General features: G+C 33.9%; 2 protein-coding genes across 5 annotated transcripts in view; one reads left to right on the forward strand and one right to left on the reverse strand.

Annotated features, from left to right (window-relative positions):
• Positions 1–2,542, forward strand: part of LOC114082949 (transport and Golgi organization protein 1 homolog) — a 76,058-nt gene extending 73,516 nt beyond the window's left edge. For all 4 annotated transcript variants that reach the window (XM_071603735.1, XM_071603736.1, XM_071603734.1 and 1 more), the window contains 2 exons: positions 545–707; positions 1,722–2,542. In XM_071603735.1, the coding sequence (XP_071459836.1) occupies positions 545–707; positions 1,722–2,035 (477 nt within the window). In that variant the 3' untranslated portion in view covers positions 2,036–2,542. The remainder of the gene's footprint in view (positions 1–544; positions 708–1,721) is intronic.
• Positions 2,543–4,641: 2,099 nt separating this feature from the next.
• LOC114082950 (axin interactor, dorsalization-associated protein-like) lies at positions 4,642–9,415 on the reverse strand. Its single transcript, XM_071603370.1, has 4 exons — positions 9,313–9,415; positions 7,507–7,629; positions 6,570–6,687; positions 4,642–6,425 (listed from the first exon to the last, which is right to left on the reverse strand). Exons 1-4 carry the CDS (start codon positions 9,398–9,400, stop codon positions 6,329–6,331), a joined length of 426 nt encoding a protein of 141 aa, XP_071459471.1. The 5' UTR covers positions 9,401–9,415; the 3' UTR covers positions 4,642–6,328.
• Positions 9,416–11,014: the final 1,599 nt, after the last annotated feature.

Genomic DNA, 11,014 nt, shown 5'->3' on the forward strand with positions numbered 1-11,014 from the left:
AAATTACGATATTCCATTTGCTTTTGTTCCCTCTTACTTAAAACAAGACAGTCTACTTAAAGATCTCAGAGGTTGAATAATATATGAAAGATTACTGACGATACTCTGAATAGTAGCTATTATTAGATGGGTAGAGAATGCATGTTTCATTTTATTCTGTTCATTCTTAATATGGAAGTAATGAGCTATTGTGATGAAAGGGAAGTGATGGGGAGGGGGGACTCCCTTTGATATAGATTGTAGTGAATACAGCATGACATACTGGTCAGAAATCACCTCTGTTAATAACCTCTGCCAGTCCTCTTGCCTTTCCATTTCCTGTGCAGATATAATCAGTAACAAACTGCTCCCTCTTGTGGCATCCTTCTAACTTCTGTAAGCTGTCAGTGGGAATACACAGGAGGGGTGGGGAGAGTTTTGTTGCACTGATGGTGTTCTCTGGACAGATGCTTGTTTTGGGTTTTAGCTTTTATCGGTGTTGGTACTTTGTCTTAATACATAGGAATTTTAAAACTTTTAACTGCTTTCAAATCTTAAATTGCAGGTTAATATGGCTATGAAAGGGCCCCCTCCTTTCTCAGGGGTACCCTTCATGGGCCCCCCGATGGGACCCCCTATGGGACGGCCTCCACCACCTCCCATTTGGTATGGACCGCCACTTCAGTTCGATGGGCCTTTTGGGCCTCGGCCAATTCCTCCACCATTTGGTATGATGATCTGAACAGTAGTGATTGACTTATAAATCACATTCATCTTTCATTTCTATTGCTTGCTAAAACAGTTGGTTGCTATCTCAGGTCTTAACAATGAAAGGATGAAGCTGAGTACATTTTAACTTTTCCTCCAGTTTTCTGGGACATATGGGACACTATATAATCTTATACTGAGATAGGCAATAGCTATCTCTCATAGATAAGGATAAGGGGCTATATACAGAAAAGCAAGAAATATTACTTCTGCAGATGTTTGTTGAAAATCTGTTGATATGCACTGCAATGGATGGAAAGGTGGATGAGACACATGCCATAACTTAAAATTTTGTCACAGATATGAAAATCCTATAACATAAAGTTTGTAATCACCCATAATGGAAGCATAAGCAGTAGGTTATAGAATATAGAAAAGGAAAAGTCAAACCCTCCTTACCTTGAGAAAAGTCAGAGGGAAGTGTTAAAGAGGAGGATTTAACAGTGACCTAATAAATGTTGCTGATTTAATTAGGTGGCTGTGGAAGGCCTTTTCCAGGAGGGCATGCACCTTGATTCTGATGGCATGTGTAAAGTCCATGCTGAAATACTTCATGAATTTTTAATGGATACAGTAATAAATAGTGGGATTTCCTTTTATCAAAATTTCTTTGATGTAGTAAAGTTCTTATTTCATAATCTATCATCTTGTCATGGTAAATTAGTACTTCCAAATATAAATGGAGCTCTTGTGAGATAGAAATAATTCTGCAATTATATAGTAGGGAAAGAAAAAAGACAAGCATGGAGCTAGGTAGAGCCATGTTTAAATCCTTAATATGTTGCTTCATGGCTGGTTGGCCAAAGGCTATAACCTAAACTTGTTCCATCTCAGTTTGCCTCATCTGGCAAGTCAGGATGTTCACCAGTTGATGTTCTAGGCTTGGGAGAAATTAAAGACTATATTAACATACTTGAAATCACCCTAGTTCAGAAATTTCTGGGTATTTACATAACTTCCTTTTTATTTTCCAGGTCCTGGTATGCGTCCACCAATAGGCTTCAGCGAATATGCACCAGGTGTTCCACCTGGAAAACGGGATTTGCCTTTTGACCCTCGTGTTTTTTTTCCAGGACCCGCACCATTTAGACCTTTAGGCTCATTTGGCCCAAGAGAGTACTTCATTCCTGGTGCCCCATTACCACCTCCAACTCATGGTCCCCAAGACTATGGGCCACCACCTGCTGCAAAAGACTTAATGCCTTCAGGCTTTAAAGATGAACCTCCAGCTGCACCTGATTCTCAGAGTAGTGAGGGCTGTTCACAGGCCTTAAAACTGGGCCCATAAAATTAACCTCTGACACTTAGTCAGAAAGTGGATTATGAACTATTCATTGTGTTAAAGGATTATTGGCTTCAAAATATAAAAGTTTATTTTAAATGGTTTGTGTTTTTAGAATGAAGCTGCCTTGGCGCAGTACACATTTTGAGCCAAAATATTTTCCCCCTAAATATCCCCCACTTAAGCTAGAGTATCCTTCCAACTTTAAAACGTGCAATAAGGAATACCTTTGTTTTAGTTAATGTAGCATATACAATTGCTAAATGATTTAGAATGTCATAATTATGGACATTTCCTGTGGAAATGCTTTAAGAACATGTATTTCCATTATCCTATTTTTAGTGTATTCCAGTTGATAGAGAAATGGTGTTTTATAAGCTTGATTTTTTCTCTTCCAATATCTGGTCACAGAGACTGTTACGCTAAAAATGTTTACTCAAAGATCATAAACTTCATTTTCCTTCTTGCTGAAGTTCTTTGTTGTAATAGTTCATAAAAAATTGTTTATTAATATTTCCCAAGTGTCTGTTGATTCATTGGATCGTCATGAGACTTTGTGCCATTGGGGAAGCATGTAAACTCACTCTCAGAACTGTAGATGGTGACTTGGCAGCATATTCCCTGTTGCTCACTGTTAAGGAGGCTGGACCTTGGTCAACTGTGGACTTCTACAGAGGATTTCTTTTACTTGTGAGAAGTCTTGGCTCTATTTTTGTAGCACATTCATGTACTTTTTTCTAACCATTGTCCATGTGAGAATGTTTTTCTGAGAATGAGTTTACATTATTAGCAAGAGTTGTTTGACCTGAAGTTCTACTGCTTTTGCCATTATTGCATTATAACAGTAAAATATAAGGTGGTATGTTGTGTCTATAAAAAATAAGGAAATTTCTTTTTAAAAATGTACACACACACTCTTCTCTTTCCCATACCTTGCCACTGATTTTCAAGGAATATGATAAAAAAAATTAGAAAAGTATAATCCTCTGAGAAAGAATGAATGAAACTCTTAAGGCTTATAATGTCTTTAATTAGCAAATATGGGCTGAATTAAATTCTTTTTTTTTGATAGATACTCAAATATATTTTATTTAAAAATCAATTAAAGCAAGTCCTGAACCTGTAACTACTGTCTTTAAAACAATGTTTCTAAGAACTAGCTCTCCAGAGCTGTAATTTTAATTACGGCAATTTTAACAGTACATTTTAAGAGGTTTAAGATTTAAATAAAATTATAAAAGCCTGGTACTTTTGTTTACTGCTAGACCATATTCTTCCATTCTTTTAAGTTCTAGAAAGTAATAGGATTGTTGAAACCTACAACATAACATATCATTGTTCTTTTTATGTCCCCTAAGTATTCTGAAAATAGGGGCAAAAGCTTCAGTTTGAAACAAAATCTCTGTGAAACAAAATCTCTAAACTACTGAAGAATTCAATCTACATAACCTCCATTTAATATCAGAAGCAGCAGCTGTGTGTAAGAGGAAAACCATATAATAGCTTATGCCATTTTTAACCATGTAAAATAAAATTTAAGTCACAAATACCAATTTTGAACGTATCTTTCAACCTCTACAGGACACAAGGCAATGCTGAAGTTACTATAACTTCTAATTTTAAAATAGCATTTAAATAAAGGTGATGTCAGTTAGGAAGATAGATTTTCAAGGAAAGGCAGATTTATTTTTTTATTCAAAGCAACAGTAGTTTTCCCTCTAAAGCCTTTTTTGTATTTATTCTATTAGTAAGCTATAATGTGTTCTACGTAGTTTATCTGAGCAGTTCTGAACCCACCCATAGTTGCCTCTCCTTACATCCATGTGATTGTACCACTTCTGTAGCAAAGCCCAAGGTAGCTGCCCATATACAGGTTGTGTAGAGAATACTGTCCCTTGATTCAATTATACTTTTGTATCTCAAAAGTTTTAGAAGTCCTCTCCAGCAAATTGTGTTTGAGTTTAGTTACTAAAATCATTTCATTTGTGAAGCAGTAGTGTTTCAACCTGAAAGTATTACTGCTATAGTTGTAAGTAATGTCCAGTGACTCATCCCCTCCCACACTAGAAAGTAAATTTAAACAACTAATTTGTGAGATACAGATTGTTTTGTGTTAATTGCTTCAATATAAAATCACCTTTTTTGGGGGGGGGAGGTTTGGTCATTCAGGTCTGAATTAAAGCTAAGCTGATGACAATGTTCAATTCAAGTTCGTTTAATGCTGATGAAAGACATTCATACAAAGCATCCTCTTTTTTTTTTTTCATATAACCCCATTCTTTGGTGGCAGCTGGGGTTGTGGCTCAGTGGTAGAGTACTTGCCTAGCACAGGCAAGGCCCTGGGTTTAATCCTCAGCACCACATAAATAAATAGAGGTTAAAAAAAATAAAGCATTCTTATGTGAAGGATGCTAAATGTTTCTTCATATAAATTTTCACTTTGAGGGGCTGGGGTTGCGTGTGAGGCACTGGGTTTGATCCTCAGCACCACATATAAATATAAAGGTACTGTGTCCATCTACAACCAAAAAAAAAAGGTTTTTGTTCTTTTTTAAATTATCACTTTGATATACATGTTTTATAGTCTATGAGAAAACAGAAAGAACAATGTATCAATTTTGCTACATTTTAATAGTAGATTTTAAGGGAGCAACATCAAACATCAATAACATCAAACAAAAAGGTACTGAGTACTCCACAGGGTACAGAGTGCTGCCCAAGCACCTTGGAAAGTTTACATGACATGGAGAAGATGAGGCCCTTCTCTTGAGAAGTTTACAGTCTGGAAATTTTGACTACTCAGAGTTTCAGTTGAGTGAATATTTTATTAAGGCAAATTCTTCATTTCCTAGAACTACTGTAGACTGAACTATTTTTGCATTTGTGAAATTAACCCAATCCAGATGAAAGACTAATTTTGGCCGAGAATTCTTTCAGGCTCATATAGTTTTATTAATATTCATCTAGTAAACAAAATTGACCTAACAGACAACTGAAAAATTAAAGACTAGATCTCTTGAAGTGCAAGGGCTAAAACAACTGTTATTCATTTTAAAAAGCAAACGGATGGTATCACTAGGGTTTACACTAGTTTAAAAATAGGCCAAGTATTGCATTCCCTTCATGCATTGTTCATTTAAAACAGTGAATATTAAAATACATGGGTTCTACATGTAACCCACAAAAAAGCTCCTCACAAATCTTTGTTCTGTGTATCAAATATCCACCTCGTGTACTATGAAAGTTTTATTTATGTCTCATCATTAAGTTAAAAGTAATGTAAATAGTGAAATTATAATAGGCTAATGACCTGCATATTTTCATATGATTATCAATATATCTAAATAGGAAATAAATGTCAGTTGTATCTACCTATATTATAAAAAATAGAATATCTTTCCAGATTTTGCATACTCATTACTTTATAAAGACAAGGTATGCAGGTTTTAAGGTTTCACAATCAGTTGTCAGAAAAACAGCAGTTGTTCCTTCAGTATCTCATTAGCATCTGACTCAATTATTTTTAGATGACATGATTTAGAAGACGTAAACCCACCCCAAAATTTGTAATTATTCTGAGAGAGATGGTTTTAATGTTAACCCTAGAAACAATAGCAATGTGATGTAGAACAACTAATTGACATGACTAAAAATATTCTCACTTTTAGAAAAACAATCTGGTCATCTGGAAAAAAGTCACAGCTACAACCTGGAGAACACTCCCATATAAGATATTGATCTGGTCAAGGCACACTATTTCTAAGTAGAACTATCAGATGAGGGTGAATTTAGGCCAGCTCTAAGGAACAGCCTATAAGACAGACCATAACTGATCCAATTTCCTTTCAAAGCAATCTGGTACTATCCTACCCACTTCAATTCAAAAGTTTGAAGTTAATTCAAATCAAAAGACCATATTGGAGCAAAAGTGAGCAAATGTGTAAACTCTAGAACATTCTTATTGCTCTATTTAAAGTTTGAAGATGAGAATACCTACCACAGCAGTATTGTTCCAGGAAGCAGGGTAGGAACAGTGGTAAATTAGGAAACAGACTATTAATTGCACAATTAATTGAAAAGTAAAAACATGTTTCAAAATCTACAATAAACCTGTATCCAAAGGAGTCATAACAATGAGGTGCTGGACTTTAGTTCTGTGGTACAGCTTTGCAATGGACTCACTGGCCTATAGGTACGGCTCACTTCCTGCCTCCTGAAGGATGAATATGCTACACAGAGCTATGATGATTTCTACTGAGTGGTAAAATTCACAGAAATTCCACATTACTCATGTCAGAATCATTCCTTGTGCAAAGTTTGATGTAGATGAAGATAAAGTGGTTTCTTGGTCAATAACTGCAATTTCTTTCTTTTAAAGTCAGTGGGTTTCTTGTATCTGTAACCACAATAGAAAGATCATTGTTTAAAATACTTTGATGATTGATCTACTCCAATGTTACATTCTAGATAAGAGGGACTAAGAAGAAACATGAACTAGTAACCATTAAAACAGTAAGAATCCTATATGTATATCACTTACAGTTCTATTACAATTGGCCCAGGTTTAATCTCATCCATCTCCATGAAAGCAAAACACTTGGTGCTGGTAAACCTTTTTTTAGGCTTGTAGTGTTTGAATTCAAAGAAGATAGCTGCACCTAAGGAATTAAAACAAACCACATAAGCCAGAGACCACACATTTCTTACGTGTCACCAGAAGCCTATGATTTTACAAATTAACATGTGTCAAACAGTCTGATGACACAACTGTTGATAACTCACTGTGGCTGTCACTCCAAGCTCTTCTACCATGTCTGAGTGACATTTCTCCATATCATTTAATTCTACAAAGTACAACAAAATTGTATAGCAAGAATGTAAGTTATGTACACAGGTAGAATCATAAGCTACCAAAATATAAAATATTAAATACCACAAGAAAAACAGAAGTTACTTAAGTATCAGCAGTACCTATAGAAATGGTTTCAATAAGCACCTATATTAGATAGAATAGAAATTTAAAAGAGTTCCTTTAAAAAAAAAATTCTAGCTTACATCATTTCTCTCCCTCCTGAAACCACCAAGCCCAGATTGCCCTTTCCATATTCTTACAAACTAACTGCCAGTTATAGTATCTTTTTACCCAATGCATCTTATTGAAAGAAAAAAAATAATTCTTTAACTGTTAGAAAGTAATCATTAGGTTCCTAAAAGGACTTAAGGTAATTATTAGGGACCCTGCTTCCTTAACTCTGTATTATGAGAAAAAATTCCCTATCAAATAATATTTAACCACATTATTACACAACTAGATAATGCAACTGCTAATTCTCATATTTAAAAAAAAATGTTGATTTGACTTTCTTTAAGTCAATATTCATAACTATGTGACGTAAGATCTTGTGTTAAGTATACTATGAACACAAACCCAGATAAGTACTGTGTCCTTAAGAAGTCAGTAACTGATAATTACAAACCTTTGGTTAATTTTTCAATATGCTTCTGGAGCTCAATGTCCACATTAAAATGAACATATGTATCTTCTTTTCTTGAAGCCACAGGAGTATCTTGCACAGGAGTTAAATCTATGCCATTCAGATCTGGAGAAACAAATAAGTTTCTGCTTATGAGCATTCACATATACAGACGGAAAATCTAGAAACTGCAAAGGTTACAGTTCCTAAAGAGGCATGGAAGGAGCTGAGAGGAGATTCTCAGGCTAAGAGATTCCTATTTGGTGTGAGCAAGTATGTGAGAGTTGTTGAAGTTCATGGGGTATGTGGAGAGAAATGAATATAGACTGGAGAGGAGACCTCATGAAGGGGACAAGGAAGCCTTAACATGGCCAAGTGGACAAAACTTGATCTTCATAGTGAAGTGGTAAAAAGAACAAACATGTTTTCCTTAGGAAATAGCCCACTATATTTTTTTATGCAAAAAAAAAAAAATCTGGAGTATATAATTTGCCACAATGGAGCTCTGCCACCAATTTCTAACTTTGATCAAGTATATGGCTTATTTAGAAAAGCCTTTAAACCTAACCTTATCATAATTTCCCTGTTAAGAACCAAAAATGGATGAGAACAGCCAACAAAAACCCTTTTGTTAATGAATAATTTTTCATATATATTATCTAAATTCTGGTTATACTGTTTACAACATACCCTGAATTTACAACAACCAGATGGTACATTATATATAGTTTTAATTTTCAGGGTTTTAAAATTCAGTTTAATCAAATTCAACATGGACTCATTTAATAACTCCTCAGTGTTTACATGTTATTCATTTATGTATCTCAAAAAGCTCAAAAACAATTTAGTACATTTAATAATTAAAAAATATTTACATAAAAATATTTCAGTTTAACATATGCAAAGGTAATTTAACATTTACAACATCATTAAATATTTTTGTGTTTTAAATATACTTTCTGAATGAGTATGCAGTTTTACAAATGGCCTATCAAATAATATAAATATTTCCCAGTACACTATATATTTGATAACTGGTAACATCGGCATTTAAAAGTGTACCTGTATTAGTGCTGTGGATTATGTTCTTTAAATAAATGTTTTTCTTTGTGGTCATATTTTTCTTTTAATTAGCACTAATGAACCCATGGATCTGACTTTATTTCTGCAATTGATAAAAGTTCCTCCATTTAATTTCAGCACCAATCTGTTCCTTTCATGCAAAACTACAGATTAAAATAACCCATTTGTACTAACTATAGTTATTTCTATAAAATGGTATAATTTATTCCTTAATCACATCATCATCCCACGGGATTGCATTCAGGGCATGGATGTTATGGACGCCCCCTACTTCCCTGTCCCCTGATTTTCATCTGCCTCTGTAGGACTCACCTATGTAGATACCTCAGTAGCACAGGAAGAAGAGGGGCTGAAGCAGGAGAGATGGGAAAACAGGATATGGGGCTTTGTGTAGAAAACTACACACCCATGGAAGGTGAGGGGTGCTATTGTTAATCTACATCCTGAAGGCTGTAGCTGCTGTTAAGGACAATGTGTATGTTTAGTCCGCACGTTAAATGGAATCTGAAGAGCAAAAATCTATACAAACTCAAAAGCAAAAGTGAGTGTATAAGTAGGAAATATTTTTTGTAAGTCTTTCAGAACTATGTTCTGTTATGATCTCTTCTAGGATTTTGCCTCATTATAGAATGCATTAAAGTAAGTTGTCACATATACAAGACCATCCCCTGTCAAAAACTTTGTCCCATATGAGAAAAAACATAATGCAATTTGCCAGTTATTTACCCTTTACACTAACTGTAATATAGGGATCGATGCACTGTCCAGCATCTTTCAGACCAATTTTCTCAATCCTGATAGTGAGTAATGTCATTCCCGGTTCTGATGGCAACTTTGGTAATAAAGTACCTGGCAACAGAGAAACCTCAATAAAAGTTAGCTCCACCAATAATTCAGAGTAAATACTTTGACAAACAGAAGATATAGCCTACCTCTTAAGAACTAGCTAGGCATTATGTATTTTTATTTCCAAAATTCATGAACATCTGATGTTATACTTTTTTAGAAAAATATTTAATTTTACACATAATATATCTGCATTTCCCAAGCATACAATCACCTTTAAGCAGAAAATAATAATTTCTATAATAATAGTGTATAGTATGTATAATAAAAGTTTGTTAAAACATCACTTGAGGAAGCCCAATTATACATAATAGTATAATATGCTCACATAATATTTATATTCCATATGTACTTCTATATTATACTCAGCATCTTAATATGAAGTGGTAGAACAAAGACAAGAAAAGCTTTTAAAATACTTGTTATACTGTCCTAAATCTGAGACATTTAATATCAGAGTTGATCAATACATTCTTTCCTTTAGTTACTCCTAATAAAGAAAATAATTTACAATTCTATATTTATGTTTCAATTTAACTATATAGTCTAACTTCTATTCTTCATTCTATTTTGTATGATTTATTCTCTCAGAAATTAGTACTACACAGACTGCCATATAAAAGGCCATTTGTATAACTGAAAATTTTCCCCAAAACCAAATAAAAATTTTAAAACTAAAAACCCACCCAGAACAACATGACAACATTCACCCACCAAGAACATATGAAGGAAGAAATCAATTGTTCAGTATGTTCCCTTTTTTGAAACTACCAATAGAGAACAGATGCAAATAAGCTGATTTTAATCAAGTATGTATACAGAACCTCAAAATACACTTAACAAAAGATTTTGGTTGATGTTTTTCAAGTTTCTATTCAACAATGTGTTATGCTACTTTTAATGATGAGTTATTTGAAATACATGAAGCAATCAACACACTACATTTGAAAATACACATTTGATTGATTGATGGCAAATGTGGCTTGAGGAAATTTTGGGAGGTGATGGGAATGTTCTGAACTTGTATAGGGATGACAGATGCAAAACTCTATAGAGGTGTCAAAAATCAATGAATTTTATACTTACAGAAGGGAAATGTTATGATATGCAAATTATACCTCAACAGTGCTGTTAAAAATATATTACTTTTAATTTAAACAAATATGAAGACAATACAGACAAATGCAAGAATGGGAAGGCCTGGAGGCTGCATTCCACTGTTGCATTAACAAACCTAAATGGGCTCAGGCTGATATCATTAAATATATACATAATACCTTTTATGCATCTTCTTTGATTGACAAATTAGGGTACTTTTAGAAGAGGGGCTTGTACCTGGACATCTGGGATGAACTTCAGAGAGTTAAGAAACACCTCTGAAATTTTATGAAAAATGTGAATATGTATACATTTATATTTATATACATACATATTCACATGTATGTATATCATATATGAATTTTTCTGCAGAAAAGTTCATTCTATTATGTAGTACATGGCTGTATAAATATGCTACAGTTTATGTACACATTCTTATGTTGATAGATATTTGAATTACTTCAAGTGTTTGGATATAGTTAAC

This window comes from Marmota flaviventris, chromosome 17 (genome assembly GCF_047511675.1).
Source record: "Marmota flaviventris isolate mMarFla1 chromosome 17, mMarFla1.hap1, whole genome shotgun sequence".
Classification (NCBI taxonomy): domain Eukaryota; kingdom Metazoa; phylum Chordata; class Mammalia; order Rodentia; family Sciuridae; genus Marmota; species Marmota flaviventris.

Coding starts and splice junctions, on each gene's coding strand:
- LOC114082950 (XM_071603370.1), bottom strand. CDS start 9,400: ATGACATTACTCACTATCAGGATTGAGAAAATTGGTCTGAAAGATGCT. Junction 6,688..7,506: donor TATTGAAAAATTAACCAAAG/GTTTGTAATTAT, acceptor TTAATTCCTTAG/GTGCAGCTATCTTCTTTGAA. Junction 6,426..6,569: donor GGGCCAATTGTAATAGAACT/GTAAGTGATATA, acceptor TTGTGGTTACAG/ATACAAGAAACCCACTGACT.